Source organism: Diabrotica virgifera, chromosome 3, assembly GCF_917563875.1.
Source record: "Diabrotica virgifera virgifera chromosome 3, PGI_DIABVI_V3a".
Classification (NCBI taxonomy): Eukaryota; Metazoa; Arthropoda; class Insecta; order Coleoptera; family Chrysomelidae; genus Diabrotica; species Diabrotica virgifera.
This window is the reverse complement of record NC_065445.1, coordinates 232,232,934-232,250,538: the sequence shown is the minus strand read 5'-3', so window position 1 is coordinate 232,250,538 and position 17,605 is coordinate 232,232,934. Positions and strand designations below refer to the sequence as shown.

Here is a 17,605-nt window from a genome sequence, read left to right as displayed (position 1 = left end):
GTCAGAAATTGTACTTAAAATATGTGAAGATCTGAATCGTCTTTCTTTGTATCTATCTCTTTTCAATACACTAAGTCTAAATCGTTCATAAAAATAACATGTGTTTTTACTTAATAACAGACGGCAGTTGGTTTGTCATTAATTTCATACGTGGAAGAGAATGATGCTAAATAAAAAGTATGTCTTTTATCTGACCAGGTATTAATGACGCACGGGTAAAGACTCGCGGACTCAACTGTAGTAAAAATACTATACAAATTTTTTACATATATACATATGACAAATTTCAAATGATTTTTTTGTTGCAGTTCCCTTTATAGCATAGTCTATGTTTATTATTTGGTTGCTTTTTTGTATCCCTTGGATTTGTATTCGTTGATGTTATTCTGCCCTTAGTCTTCTTGTAGCTAATTTGGTTGAATACTGCCTGGTCATCTGATCTCTAACTTCTAATCCGCATTTTTGTGGTTGTAGTAGGTAATGGTTTCCTGTTTCTTCTTTTGATCTGTGCTTATTTATTATTTGAGCGTAGAGAACTCACCACTAGAACATCTTTGTTCGTTTTTCCCTGGTACACCGATAGCGTCAAGTCTTCGTGTTTGAACATTTTTGTTTTGTACAGTTCCATATTTTTGTTTTTTATGGATTGGCATTTTATGGATTATTTTACTTCTTTCGTAATTATTTTGCCAAATTTACAGACGTAAAGATATTATAGGTCGTGACATATCTTCCTTTATTTTTAAATGGCCCCATTACACTGCTACTACATGTTTTCCAAGAAGTTGATTGGCTAGTCGGTGCTCAATTGTCTCCAGGTAAATAAATCCGTTCGATATTATTCAATTTATGTAAATCTGTTTCTAGACATCTTGAAAAAAATTTGGACCCCATGTACCAGACTACAGCATCTCTATCATTACAGAATCGCTGCCCGATGAATGTCCTTGATCAACTGTATCAGGCACATACTCATCATCTTCGTTATCGGATACATCATCATCACATCTATTTCAGATTCATTAGCTGACAAATTCTGTAAATACTCCAAAAGTTCCAGCTCCGTCAAATACGGGTATCGACGAGACATGATAAGAGGTGATAAGAGCAGAAAGGAGAAAAATCACAATGAAAAGTCAAAATACAGATTGAACACTTTCAAAGAGCATACTCAAACTAGCTAACAATAATTTTCGATACATGTTTTACAGAAAATAAGTAAAAACTTCTAACAAAAGTAGAATAATAAGCCATCATAAGGACTGATTTTTTCTAGGTTATCAACATATTCAAAAAGTAATTACACTAAGTACATCTAAAAGAAAAATTGTAATCTTCAAATAGATCTGAGAAAGTCCTAAATTATCAATTTTGTAAAATAAACATGAATGAGTAATACAGAGGGTCCAAAATAAAAAGCAGTCAAAATGACTGCATCCGGTGCTTCTAGGTAGAGATCAATATATCTCAAAAAGTACTTACACTAAGTACATGTAAAAGACAAAATTATAATCCTCAAATAGATCTAGAAAAACTCCCAAATTACTAAGTTTCTAAAATAACTATGAATAAGTAATACAGTAGGTCAAAAATAAAAAACAGTCAAAATGACCGCTCTGGTGCTTCTAGTGTTAAATCGGACTTTTCGTTCAAAAGTTATCGTGCTATTATTCACATATGTTGTGACATATTGTCACATTGTTTCTATTTAAAATTCTAAACAATGCTATTAATTGTCCGTCGTTATTGGATAAACACAATACATGGAACTTGACACACTGCACTCTTATATTCCTTTTCATAGGACTAAGTATGCTCGTCATTTTCTCTTGTCGAGAATGCTCAGCTTATGGAATGACATGCTACTTGATCCATTCTGTCCAAGCATTAATGTCTTCAAAAGGCAGCTTGGGAGTTTAATGATTTAAATATGTGATATTTTTCATCTTCTGTGATTGGATATACTGTGTTATTTTACAAATTTTATTGTTTAATTGTCTTTTATTCGTTGATTTTTGATGTTTTTTGTACATAATCTTTACTTTGCCATTTTTTTTATTCTTTTGTAAATGGTTCTATCGTTGAAATAAATAAATAAAATAAATAAATAAATATGTGTAGCCGCCATTTTGAATCTCGCCATTTTTGTAAAAGGCAAAATCTGAGATGGCCTCATATCTAAATTTGAACTTTTGTATGTGTAGTATATGTGGTCCAAATTATATGCTTGTACCATTAAATGCACAATAATTCTTATAATATTTGCACGAATCTGCCACAAATAGGTACATGTGAAGGTACGTTATGCATTTATTAAATGGTAATTAACATAACTAAAAAGTTCAAAATATTTCCTAAAACATATTCTTACGCTCTTTTCAAGGGTTGTATTACCATTTTGAAAAATTAATATACATATACAGAAAATTTAAAATAAATTATTTACATAATATAAAATAATTTTACATAAAAAACCAGAAAAAATACAACTTCTGGTAAACCGATTCTTCCAGTTCACGACATCGATCTTGTAAATCACAAAAAGAACCTATGTACCAAATTTGGTTGAAATCGGACTTTTCATTCAAAAGATATTGTGCTATTAGTCACATATGTATAGTCGTCCATTTTGAATGACTGCCATTTTTGTAAAAGGCAAAATCTGAGATGGCCTCATATCTAAATTTGAACCTTTATATGTGCAGTATATGTGGACTAAATTATATGCTTCTGTCATTAAATGTGCAATTCTTATAATATTAGACTAAGAGCCGCTATAGGTGAAATTTCTTAATCATTTTAGGCACGATGGGACCCTATAACTTAAATAGTAGAACCTAAAAGAAAACGTTTGAACACTGTGCCGTCACTTTTCAGTGGCACATGCGTCGACAGTGGCGCATTAAACTTTCCACTTATGGACGGGATAAATAAATTAAAAGTTACCCTCCCTTACTAACAGAATTAAATTTTTTTTATTTTTTTAAGTTCTATGTGATTAACACATAGAATTCAGCGTAATTTTAACCCACCACCCCCTTCCCCTTGCCCCCACCATCAAAAACTTCATTTTTCGTTTTTATTTTTTTTTTTGGTGGGATGCAATCAATTTTAAAATTTCAAAAAAATTCACACGCATAGCTGAGGCTTTTATAAAACATACCTATTTTTTATAGACTCATAGGTAGAGTGTACATAACCTCAAAAAATTAAAAGAAATTTTTTTTTTCAAAAAAGCGTATAACTTTTTTTGAGGAATAGCTGCAGGTCTAATGTTTTCTTAATCTTGTGTGTTTTATCAAACACTATATTTTTAATTTTTTTCAGATTTTTCCGTAAGGCTTTTTTTAAAATCCGAAAAACTGTTTTTTGAGGGGTTTTGGGGGGATTTTCCCTATTTTATAAACTTCATAATATATCAAATCAATTTGGTTTTTATAGGTTATATATAACTTGAAGTAACTGAGTCCTTTAGAATATTTAAAAATCAGAAAAACACGTTCAAACCCCCCAAAACCCCTTAAAAAAAGTTTTTTGGATTTTTGAAAGTGACCAGCGTTACAGAAAAATCTGAAAAAAATTAGAAATGTAGTGTTTAATAAAATACACAAGACTAAGAAAAAATTAGATCTGCAGCTATCCCAAAAAAAAGTTATATACTTTTTTCCAAAATTAAATTTTTTGAGGTTATGTACACTCAACCTACAGGTCTATAAAAAATAGACGTGTTTTATAAAAGCCTTAAATATGCGTGTGAATTTTTTGAAATTTTAAAATTGATTGCATCCCACCAAAAAAAAATAAAATCGAAAAATAAAGATTTTGATGGTGGGGGCAGGGAGAAGGGGGTGGTGGGTTATTATTACGATGAATCTTATGTCTTAATCACATAGAACTTAAAAAAATGAAAAGAATTAAATTCTGGTAATGAGGGAGGGTATTTTTTAATTTATGTATCCCGTCCATAAGTGGAAAGTTTGATGAGCCACTGTAGACGCATGTGCCACTGAAAAGTGACGGCATAGTGCTCAAACGTTTTCTTTTAGGTTCTACTATTTAAGTTATAGGGTCTCGTCGTGCCTAAAATGATTAAGAAATTTCACCTATAGCGGCTCTTAGTCTATATTTGCACGAATCTGCCGCACTATACCCTCCGCTCCTCCTGACTACAAGATTTCTTGGTCTGGTTTACGGTATATCTTTCTAGCACATTGTATCGAGAAACTGACATGAAACTAAGTGGGAACTGGGAATATAGGCACGGAAGAGAAGGAGTACTGTCACAGCTTTACTATGCGTAAGAGGAAAACAGGAAACAGCACTGAGTCACGGTAGACAAAGACCGGTATGCTCGTAAACGAATCGAAATGTGTACCCTGACGCGCATGATGTCACCTATGAAGCAGCAATACAGAGAACTAATGTGTTCCAGATGTAGGATCCGGTGTAGATCTATTTGTGTGTAAATGAAATGTTTTTACAAAGCCTTTAGTTTCGATATTTTTCTATTGTTGAATCTGTTTAGTTCAGTTTTTGTGTATTAACAAAAAACATGCCGGGTTGTGCCGTAACTAATTGTAAAAATTATAATCGGGCGACGAAATGCAAATGCCATCAAATAAATTTGATCAGCTAATGCTAAAAAATATTATTGAAGAAATAGTATCTGAATTGTTAGAGCAAATTTTATTGTAGTAGCTATCACCAGTGACATGAGTACTGGAATTACTGCCCTTTGGTCTCAGCTGAGTGTTGGATATGACAAAAATTGTTTCATTAATCACCCCTGTGATAAGTCATTAAATATTTTTGTTTTTGCAGATCCTCTGCATTTGATTAAACTTCCCCGAAATCATGTAATTGATCATGGTTTTGTCATTGACAATAAAATAATCACAATGATTACTTTGAAGCACTACTAAATGTATCAACTTCAGAATTGACAATTGCGTCTAAATTGACACTACATCATCTCTGTTTAAAAGACTCTATGAGGCAAAGATTGAGGCCTGCCGCTGCAGTTCAATTATTGTCAAATTCTGTAGCAAAAGCTATTAGTCATGCTGGAGAAAATGGACTTATGCCAAAAGATACCTACGGGAAAAAAGCTGCTTTAATTGTTCAGCTATTTAATGATTGGTTTGATCTATTAAATTTACGATCTAAGTTTGTTGCCAATTCTCCAACACGAAATGCATAATATGGTACAGATTTAGATAAGCAGACACGTCTCCTAGATGAATGTCAGGAATGGTCAAGTCAATGCGCGTTGGTAAACATAAAGGACTTATTCCAGTTCAAAAAGGGATATTGCTTACTATAGATCTCTCTAGAAAGAGTTACTTCCTTACATACAAGCAAAATACAACGTTGACTATATTTTAACTTCGAACCTGAATCAGGACATGCCAAAGAACTTTTTTCCTCATATTCGAGTAATGGGTAATACAATTGATCGTCCTTCGAAATTAAATTTTAAAATATAGATTAAGGTGGTATATTTTACAGATCTTTACAGAATGTTGCAATACTATTGAAACTAGTGAATCTTGAGTTAGTAACAGTTCAATAGAAAGTCTTTAATTGCCAAGCAATATTTCAACGTCAGAAGATATTTGCTTGACACAAAAAATGCTGTCTAATTTGATAGAAAAACCTAAAGGTTCGAAAGAATCTCAGTCTGAAGAGGACAAAATACTTCAAAATAAATTTATAGAAGCTCACTACTTGGAGGAATATCATATAACTTACGATGAAATTTTGAAAGTCGCAGACAATAATTAGGAGGTGAAAGAAAAATTACTCGGGACTCTTTGAAGTATGTTGCTGGTTTTGTTGTATACAAATTCAAGCATAAATATAGTTTGGGAAACCATATTGGCTACATACAGTCTCAAGAGGTTCTCTTTTGTACCCAAACGAAGTATTGAGGGAAGCTATACTAAAAATGGAATCATTGTTTTGTACAATCCATGGAAGCTCTTTATCAAAAAAATTAAAATCTTTCAACAGCTGGCACAGAAAACTGTCTCAACTTGAGAATATCACAATACCATTTGAGGTACTTCTATGTTGCAGTCGGACATATTTATATAGGATTAAGAGAAATGAACACAAATATTAGTTTGAGTAACTATCATGAAAAGCTCGACAAAAAATTTCACAGTTTGTTAACTTTAAGAAATAAATTTTAATAATGTATAAAATATTCTATAAATCTTTATTATGAATTGCCGGCCGGATTCATTATTGGAACATTGTGCAATTCAAAGTTCAAAGATATTTTGCAACCTCTAATTTTAATTAAGTAATTTGGAAAGTGTTTCAAATCTAAAAATAATGTTTTGTTTGACTATCACATTAATACAAGCGTTCTATCAAGAGTGACTGAAATAAAAGATTTGGGGGTGTTATTTGACAGTTCCTTGTTATTTATCCCACACATTAACAATTTGTCAAATAAAGCATACCGTAATCTAGGTTTTATCACAAGAAACTCTCGAGATCTTTCCGTACCTACATATAGAATTTTATATCTTACTTTCGTCCGTAGCATCCTGTCTTATGCCAAGGGCGGATCCAGGGAGGGGGCCATGGCCCCCTCCGAGAATTTAAAAAAATATAAATTTAAATATTTACAGTTCAAATGTTTTTAGTTTCAGACACATGTATTTGTACAAAACAGGAGGTAAATATATGTTGTCTATACTAGAATCGAACAAAAGTATTAACAAAATTCTTGAAGAATGACATAGGATGTTTTGCAAATCAAAATGTTAATAATTTTACAAAGTGCCAATTTTTAGAACGACCTTGGCAGCAATCAAAATCGTATCAATTTCCATATTGTGTACACACAAAGAATAGAAAAGAAATGAAGCATTACTTGGGTCACCAGCACTTAGAACAAACGAGTTGGTTGGTACTTTCGCACAGTCAAAAGGGATTGTTTATCAAGTATTGCGTTTTATTTTTCTAACGAAGAATATGGTCACAATAAAGGGATGATAGCCCAAAGTCTTGTCTGAAACCCTTAACATCTTTCGCCAAAGTCATGGTCAAAGACAAAGCCATACAAACCCATGAAAAAACATCATACCACAAGGTGCGTTCAGGTTGGGCTGGATTTTCTACAAAGTTATCGCACCTCGCAAAAGTCAGTCATTAACCAGATAGACTCTGAGAGGTCTAAATAGGTACAAGAAAATAGAGAAAGACTACGACTATACCCTATTCCACGAATATACGACCGTCTTGGATTATCTCGACAACGAATATTTTGCTATGTAAAATAAGAAGAATGAAATTAAATTGAAAATTACATTGCTGTTTATTGGAATTAATTATTAGAGCCATTTACTTTCGTACTTCTTATGTTGTACACTAAAATATTCGTTGACGCGATAATCCAAGAGAGTCGTATATTCGTGGAACGATCCATAATAGTAGAACCTATAGTGTTCTTATGCCTCCTCTACATATCAGCAGACGCGTCTGCGGATGCATCTGCGGATGCATCTGCCGATGTAAGAAAGTGCCTCCTCTACACATCGGCAGACGCGTCCGCGGAAACCTTTTGGTCGGTTCTTGGAAAACCGACAACAACCGCATGCCTTAAAAATAAACAACAGACCACCAACAGACGACCAAATTACCCCATCTACACATCTGCGGATGCATACGGGGATGTCATCCGCGGACGCGTCTGCTGATATGTAGAGGAGGCATTAGGTCGACAAAATACCCTCTAAGTGCACGTTCAGAGTGGACGAGCAAAGAGCAAAGAGCAAAGAAGTGCTAATAGCGGGTAATTACGCTATACGAGAGTTTAGTTCTTTTCCACTCGGCAGTATGGATAGGAGCGGTAGGATATTTGCTCTTTACTCTCACAGTAGTCCATGTAGTGAGACCGCTCCCGTCTGAAAAAATTTCCGATTCGGTCTCTTTGTGGATTCCTATTTAAAAATATTTTAAAATTTCCTTTAAACAAATCTGAAGGGTGCCGGGCGGAATTTTTGGGCAGAAATTGTTTAAACAATTTTTGTTAAACAAATACAAAATATCACGTTTTTTTGCTCTGGAACATATATTTTTAAGTTTTGTGGGTCATTCTAAACAACAAAGGTATCTTGTAAATGTTCTCAAAAATTGATAGTTTTCGAGTTATAGGCAATTTAAAATCTGAAAAATGCGAAAATACGCATTTTCGAGGCCTAAAAACTCATATTTAAATTAGTATTTTTGAGGTTGCCAGATACTTAAATTGAAGTTTAAACATTGAGCTTCAAGACTCTGAAGAGTGATCGCGTCTAACCTTAATTTATACCGTTGTTTTTTAATTGTTAAATATGCGTGTTTATCCGATTTTTTTGCCGATGCGGCGCGCTCTATTTCAAAAATCTCCTATTTTCCTCCGAAAATTATTTTTTCTAGATTTATTGGGATTTTTTAAATAAAATAAGTTTCTTGACATTTTTCTCAAAAGTTAACAGTTTTAAAGTTATAAGCGATTTAAAATCCAAAAATGAGTTTTTTATTAACTTATAACTTTAAAACTATTAACTTTTGAGAAAAATGTTAAGAAACTTATTTTATTTAGAATGTCCCAAAAAATCTAGAAAAAATAATTTTCGGAGGAAATAGGAGATTTTTGAAGGTAACTCACAACTTGGAAAAGCCTATAGTTTTCTAACTTTGCTTCTGGTGAAGCAACTGAGTTGGAACAAGCAGATATATTATATTTGTGTCACCGAGAAGCAAAAAAGGTAACGCACAACTTGGAAGAACCTATAGTTTTCTAACTTAGTTTCTGGTGAAGCAACGGAGTTGGAACAAGCAGATATAGTATAATTGTGTCATCGGTAAGCGAAAAAGGTAACGCACAACTAGGAAGAACCTATAGTTTTCAAGGACTACCTATTTCGCTTTCCGGTGACACACTTATAGTATATCTGCTTGTTCCAACTGCGTTGCTTCACCAGAAACGAAGTTAGAAAACTATAGTCTCTTCCAAGTTGTTAGTTACCTTTTTGGCTTTCCGGTGACACAATTATAATATATCTGCTTGTTCCAACTCCGTTGCTTCACCAGAAGCGAAGTTAGAAAACTATAGGTTCTTCCAAGTTGTGCGTTACCTTTTTCGCTTTACGGTGGCACTATTATAATATATCTGCTTGTTCCAACTCCATTGCTTCACCAGAAACGAAGTTAGATAACTATAGGCTCTTCCTAGTTGTGCGTTACCCTTTTCGCTTTCCGGTGGCACAATTATAATATATCTGCTTGTCTCAACTCAGTTGCTTCACCACAAACGAAGTTAGAAAACTATAGGCTCTTCAAAGTTGTTCGTTACAATTTTCGCTTTCCGGTGACACAATTATAATATATCTGCTTGTCTCAACTCCGTTGCTTCACCAGAAACTAAGTTAGAAAACTATAGGCTCTTCAAAGTTGTTCGGTACCATTTTCGCTTTCCGGTGACACAATTATAATATATCTGCTTGTTCCAACTGCGTTGCTTCATCAGAAACAAAGTTCGAAATCTATAGGTTCTTTCAAGTTTTGCGTTACCTTTTTCACTTTCCGGTGACAATTATAATATTCTGCTTGTTCCAACTGCGTTGCTTCACCAGAAACAAAGTTAAATTTTTAATTTATGAATGTTTTTTTTTATATTGATAACGATTTCCGAAGTGAAAGTCGAAACGTCAAGGAAACTTGATTTCAAACTCGAATTGTGGCTTGTGCCCAAATAAAATAGTAAATCTTATTTTATATTTCTCACGCCGCGCCGGTAAGAAGACAACAATGAAATGACCTTTTTTTACATTGGTCCGCACCTATATTTTTTATTTCAGCTTCGAGATGGATGACGTCACTAGTATGTAAATACCAAAAAATTTTAATTTAAAAATAAAAATCGACCTGTTTCCGGATTTTTTTTTAAAATCGTCGATTTACGAAATAATGAATTTATTCCATTTGGTTTTGCCACACTGCAGAACTAATAATAACACTAGTCAACAAAAAAACAAAAAAAAATTGCGACTGATGTTAAAATGGCTGTAACGGGGAGTTTAAAGCGTCCTGAATGCGAATTCAAACACTAAAATTTTCCACCACGTATAGATTTTGACTTATCTTCTTCTTAAGGTGCCATGCATTTCTGCGTAGGGGTACACGCATACATTGTCTTGTCAGGTGAAATGTTAGATGTTGAGTTATAGAATGCTTCAAATATTGCTGTTTATTATAAAAATTCTTTTATACTATATACACATAAGTTCAGAACTAGAAACAAAAACCATAGTAAGTCTTTTGTACACAATTTTCTGCCTATCCCGATTTTCCCATAACATTATCTGGATTAATACAAACACACATTTATCCTGCATAGTAAAAAACTAGGATAGCTCCTGGTTACGGTTCCTAAATATTATAAGTTTTACTGGCTAGTAAATTCCATTAAAAAATCCATTATTGTAATGTAGAACCTAGAGTTAAGCATATCCTTTGGGCAAGTGAAGGTCTCGAACTAAATCATGTAATTCGGCTTGTTGGATGCAATAAGGTGCTTCTTCGTCGCTTTCGGGAAAATAAGAATCATTCTTTTCTGATACATTATCGGGTTTACTTTTATCGCCATACATTTCCAAATCTTCTTCCCAATTTGCCGGGGGTCCTGGAACTGGTAAATCTTCTCCATGGAAAACCGGTTTTATTGCTGAGATAATATCTGGATATTCAATTTTATGCTTGCTTTTCCTTGGAAACCCAGACACTTTTGTCATGCAGAAGTAACAGTCGTTAAAACGGTTTAGAACTAATAAGTTTAAATGGGTAGGTTTACTGATTAAGGATTACCTTTGGTTTATTCCGTATTTAAATGTTAATGTGTTATTTGTAGACATTAGATATCCCAGTGTTGTCAAATTATGCACAATTTTTAGGAAAAATGTTAATTTGATAACATCACTCACCGATATATTACAAATGACTGTTTAAAAAAATGTTTAGTAAAATACTCATAACTCAAAAATCGTAACTCTTTTTTTTTTTAAAAATCATAACTCAAAAATCTTACGTGTTAGGAACTTTTTATCATCATATTCATATTCAGAGAGCAAAAATTAACAAAAAACAGCATTTTGCATTCCAGTCGCAAATTGATTGTAAACTAGTGTAATTATTAAGTTACATAATATTTATTTAATTATAAAATTGCATAAAGTTATAAATTTAAAAAGTCATCGTCGTCCTTTGAATAGGGAATCTTTCGATCCCATAACAGGTTTCTTTGAATCATAATACTTGTTTCATAACACTTCAGCTCAGGTTACCGAGATTCATTTTTCGGAAAAATACCAAAATAGTCCATGTCATGAGACTGATCCCGTCTGGAAAAATTTCTGATTCGGTTTCTTTGTGGATTCCTATACAAGTACAGTTTCATACAATATTTTATCTACGATAAACAAATAAAAAAACTGTAACTCTTCGTCACTGGAATTCATTTCTATTCTACAATTTTTAGAACTTTGACATTAAAAAATTCTAACTTCTTTCAAACCACAAACTGTAAAAACTTTTGTCGTAATTTATTGCTCATTATGTCATCACCATGACAACGCCAAAGTTAAGGATATTTGATTATATGAAAGTGTGTTAAAAACAGTGCGAAAAAGTAAGTCCCATTTAAAATACATTGTTACTTCACGCTCACTTTAAACACTTCACGCACTGCTATCTATAATGACAATTTTCACAAACTAAAAACTTACACATAATATAACATAGAGTAGATAAAATTGTTTAAACAATTTCTGCCCAAAAATTCCGCCCGGTGCTCTTCAGATTTGTTTAAAGGGGACATTTTTGAATAGGAATTGACAAAGAAACCGAATCAAAATTTTTTTCAGACGGGAGCGGTCTCACAACATGGACCAAAGAGTGCGAGCGGAGAAATCAAACTTGTTTGGTTTCGCCGCTTTGCTCTTTGCTAGCACTCTGTGTACCTCCATTTCCCAGTATGAGTTTGATTTCTCCGCTTTGCTCTTTGCTCTTTGCTCGTCCACTCTGAACGCGGCCTAAGAGAGGCCATCGTGATGATAGCCTTCTGCTTCTGGACGAAGATGCTGGACCTAACAATGAGGGGAATTGTTAAGGTTTAAAATCGCATCAGAAGATAACACTCTTAAACAACACCTATCCACAGCATCTTCCCGAGCAACATAGATTAGTACACCAGTCAAAATCAATTGATAACATGTTGTGATGAAGACATAATTGCACAAATAATGAATCAGGTTCAAAGTGCAAATTATTACTCTTTTGACGAAATGACCGACGTATACCACGTGGAGCAGCTTTCTCTAAATTTAAGATACATACGTACACAATAACAACATTCGTGAAGACTTTGTTAAGGTCATTGACGCTTATGAGAACATAAAAGTAATTTCTGAAAATCAGAAAGAGGGAAAGAACAAGGCCTGACAGGAGAAGCATTGGGAAAAATAGTATTAAACTCGTTGAAAGAACTGCACTTGGATCCGAAGAAATATGTAGGAATCTTTACTGACTTTAATAATACTTTAATAACCATAAGTTTTGAATGTCTTTATGGCACTCAAAAGTGTGTGAAAAGTGCCTTAAAACTCATCATTCAAACCCAAATTTTTTTAAAAATTATCTCAAGACCCTCAGGTACCCCTCTCCAAAAAGAAGTTCATGGCCCCTCCCGAAAATCGGTTCTGGATCCGCCCTTGTCTTATGCTTCTATAGTATGGTCACCATACTATTTTAACTATATTTACACCCTTGAAAAAATTCAAAATAAATTTCTCCGGATTTGTGCTTATAGATTAAACTTAAAGAACATGTCTTCGGTGGAATTAAGGTCAAGGCTAAATATCAGTTCCTTAGAAGACTACAGAACTAAATGTGATTTAATTTTTCTCTATAAACTACTTGATCATACCACCGACTGTTCTGATTTATTAAGTCTTATCAAGTTTAGATGTAGCACTAGAATTCTTAGAGACATGCCCGTATTTTCTATAAAGCACTATCACACCAACTATGGCAAATTCTCTCCAATTAACAGGATTCAGACACTGGGAAATGACTTTAGTCAATCTTATGATCTGGTGGATACAAGATTTGTAAGATTTAAGCACTGACTGACTGAGTATGTAAGGAATCGAAGATGAGTGACCTTTACCTTGGAGTCTTCATTTCATTTGATTTTAATTGTCAGAGATTTTCATTTTAATAATATTTTCAGGAAATTTAATTTACTTAAATTATAATCATTTGTTTAACAATATTTATTAATTATTTAATACTTAGTTTAGTATTTGTGTTATGGTTAGGATACTTTATTTTTGTTATTTGTAAAAATGGGGACATCCCGTAATAAATAAATAAATAAATATTTAACCATTCTACGTAGGTACTTTTTTTCAAAATACATACACGATTTTGGAAATATTCCAGTAATGAATCTGACCATCGAAATAAGTATAAATTAGAATTAATTTCCATGCTTATTAATTGAAAAGTAATTATTATATTTCTACATTAAATGAATATACACACTTTATGTAACGGCAAAATGTCGAAAAAAGTTGTTGTATTTTTCAATAATCAGAAAACCTATACCCAGGTGAAATTAAAAAAAGTGTAAACTACACACCTTATAAAACAAACTACCAAATATCCATGCTTATATTTGATATTAACCGACTAACAGGGCAAGCGTTACTGTTCTAATAGAAACTTTGCTTCGCACGTGACGTCATGAAAGAGCTAACGTGCGTATAGGCATACCAGTCTCTGTCTACCGTGCACTGAGCTAAAAAAAAAAGATGTTGTCATCACTTAGCTCATCATGAGACTCTGTCTATGTTTATATACAGTCTGGGCCAAAATTACCCACCCACCTTAAAAATGGGTAATTTTTGATGTCTCGAATTTTCTAAAACTGTTGTCTGATTTTTTAATTCGAAGTGATTTTTTAATATGCTATAGCCTTGTTCTTTAACAATATCGCTATAATAATATTGTTGCTAAACAGGCAAATTTTTATTGTACAAATCAAACTGTGTTTTTTTCTCAAAATTCACATCACCCTGTGGAATATTCTAGCATTTGTAGAATACTGAAATTAAAAACCCAACTATAGCCTCAGGTTTTTTCAACATTCTGATTTTTGATTCATTCGCTTATGTTGGACCACAAAAAAGATAGGTATTATACGTTAACAACTAGGCATGTTTTTTAAAAAAGTATGGCAAACTTGAGGGGTAATTATGCATCAAAAAATAATGACGGTTTGTTTATAAACGTATGTCTTCAAATGCATTCTTTTCCGCGATAGGGCATGTTGAAATTTTTCTTACAAACTAACGATTTATTTATTGCTTTAAACTGGTTGAGATATGCAAATGAAATTTGGTGGGTTTCAAGACGTAGTTATTGAACATTTTTTGACATAGAATTAAGAATTTAATATACGCCATTGGCACACATACCAGTAATATCAGCCGTCATATGGAACAAAACCCATAAATTGGGTTTTGTTTATAATTATTGTATATTTAAAATAAAAACCTAAGAAAAAATAGTTTTAATTTCGAAAGTGTAATGATTGATTGGAAAATTTTCACTTTGTAGAAACTGCAAAAAACAAGTTTATATCTCATGGTGTTGAACTGAACCCATGGTTAGTATTATTTTCAAAAATAAGTGCCCTAAGAGAAGGAATCACAAACGCCAAGTTTTATAGAAGAGATCTGTGGAAGTACAGCATACATCAGTATGATAATATTGTTATTTTTGGAGTAGAACAAATGGTAAGTGAATTATTTCTTATTTTATTTTTTATTGTTATATTTGTCCAACAATAACAGTAACTGATACACAATTACGTCAGCACACAAGTCAAATATTTGAGACTAACCCTTGAGAAAAGATTAATGTGGAAGCCGCACATTCAAGCTAAAAAAACCCAGATCAACATCAAAATGCAACAAATGAGCTGGCTTATTGGTCGAAAATCAAAACTCGATATTGAAACTAAACTGCTCCTGTATAAATCTATGACCTATGATAAAACCAATTTGGACCTATGGTGTTCTACTCTGGGGTTGGTCAAAGCCATCAAATATCAAGATAATACAAAGAGTACAATCAAAAATATTGAGGATGATGTTCAACACACCCTGGTATGTAAGCAATAAAACCCTACACGAGGACTCAGCTATACCTTTGGTCGAGGAAGACATTCAAAGGATCACAAACAGCTATCTTGATGAACTGAGAAGTCATCCAAATGATGAAGCAAGACTTTTAAACACTCCTCCCGAATTCGCAAGACTACTGAAGAAACTATGGCCAACAGATTTAATAAATTAAATATTATGATCTAATGTAAAAATTATAATAGGAGGGTTGCGACAGGGCAGCTTCTCCCTCATGTATTTATCATTCAAACTATTTACTTATAGCTCTATTCGCGCTGGACAACCTGAATGTACCCAGAGGGAGAACGCCTGCGCATTACAAAAGTTAGCGTTCGCCGAGGTCAAATTTTTCCCTCTGAACACCCTCCGGATTTTTAATTCGGTGTTCGCGCAGTACAGAAAAAAGATCCTGAACGTGTCCGGGATACCCTCTCGACGTTCGAGGATTTTGTTTCAGATTTTAAGTTCGCACAGCACACAAAACATTTGGGAAGAATTTCTTGACATTCTGACCATTCTGTTCTTACTCCCTCCAACTCCAATTCTTAACCTAAAATATTGTTAGACAATTTGTAGATGTAGATTCTGGTTTCTATAGATTCTGGTTTTTAAAGTTTTGAAATTATGCAAAGTATTGTATCATTTAAATATTCTTCAAACAAATTTTAATATTTTTTATATTAAAGCTTTTTTAGTTGTTCGATAAGTTGTTTTTAGTTGCTTTGTATATTCGATAATTATCTATTACAGTAGTATTACAATAAATTGTACTCTGTTTTTACTTAATTTCTTCTAATAGATGAGCTTATAAGTACCTACATATTCTTGTGGTTTATTTTTTAGTTTAATTTATGAGTTAAATATTAGTCTCTTATTGAATATAATGAAACATAAACAACACATCAAACTTATTCTGAAACTATTTCTTGTGTCTTGTTATATTTCATTATTTTTGTGGTGTATCTAATAAATCACAACACAATGCCACAACCTATCAAATTCAATATATCAAAATTGGAAATGATTGCTTTACTAAATTATTCATTCCTTCAGATAATGTTCAACCCCCTGGAAGTTAAAGGTAATTTTTATATCTAAATAACAAGCTGCAATTTCCAAGTAACTCAACAATCTTTTACTCTCTACAAAAATTTAAGCCGGATTTGGCGTGGAATTAGATACCAAATTATATTGTCGAAATAAAAGACTAATCAAATTTCTAACTTCTAAGAAAGGCATTGAATAGAAAGTTAATCCATTGCCTTTGCGTGTTGCTGTTATTCTCTTCCTCTTTGTTATTGTTGACATACAAATTTATTGCATTTGCATTTTTTGTTGACATTGATTTCGAGATAAGAAAGGGACAAGACAAGGCTTCCTTCTCTAACCTTAATGTATGCAACCCGTCATTACATTACGAATCCGAAATTGTTCGCGGAGAATAAAATTCTGAACATGTCCAGAAGTTTTCGTTAACGCCTGCGCCTTGGAGACTAATCCCGAACTTACTCTGAATACGTTCAGGTTGTACAGTGCGAATACGGCTTATGGCTTCGATTAAGTAGATTGTAAATTAAAATATTTATGTAATAAAAAAATTATTATATTGTACACATATGAATTAATGAAAAGAATTAATCATCACTCTACAGTATATTTTACCCATTATGGTGTAGCTTCCCTTACATAGTCATTCTTCATTTCTACTCACGATTGTCTGGTATTCACATCTCTGCCATGTTGTACCAGCTTGTTTCTTTATGTCATAATCCTATCTTAACTTTGGATGTCGTCTTGGTTTTTGAAGCCTCTTGAATACCAGAGTGTTAAGAGTACCAGATCTTCTCACTAAATTTTCCGCCAACTGCCATTTTAGACATTTGATTTTTTTGTCTCTTGCGATCTCTCTTTGTTATGCCTAACAGTAACACGCATCGCTCCATTGACCTTTGAGTAACTGTGCCTTTCGTTATTTCTTTGTTTCACAGCCAAATATCGTGATTTTATTCAGATGTAGATTTGTATACAGGGGCGTAACAGAGGGCCCCGCAGCGTGAAGCTTGCGGGGGGGCCCCAATCGCTTAAGGGCCCCATCTTGTCATCTGATATTATGTAAAAATCTGTTATTGATATATTATTTTTACGTTGTCTGTTTGAATTTAAAAACGTAAAAATTTCTAACTAGACGTATTTGCCAAGTGAATCATCTCATAATATCTAGAAACTTCCGGCCTACCGAAATTTTATGGCAGCGACAATATGCTTTGTACGTGACTATTGAAAGATATTAGAATTGCAATTTGACGAATTTAAGAACAATATTTTTAAATCTAAAAATGGGTTTTCTTTCTCTCTGTTCT

At 33.1% G+C, this 17,605-nt stretch overlaps 1 protein-coding gene across 2 annotated transcripts in view; it reads left to right on the top strand.

Annotated features, from left to right (window-relative positions):
• Positions 1-17,605, top strand: part of LOC114331770 (ATP synthase subunit C lysine N-methyltransferase) — a 142,511-nt gene that overhangs the window by 11,451 nt on the left and 113,455 nt on the right. For both annotated transcript variants that reach the window (XM_028281418.2, XM_028281417.2), the window contains exon 3: positions 14,677-14,855. In XM_028281418.2, coding sequence (XP_028137219.1) covers positions 14,677-14,855 — 179 coding nt within the window. The remainder of the gene's footprint in view (positions 1-14,676; positions 14,856-17,605) is intronic.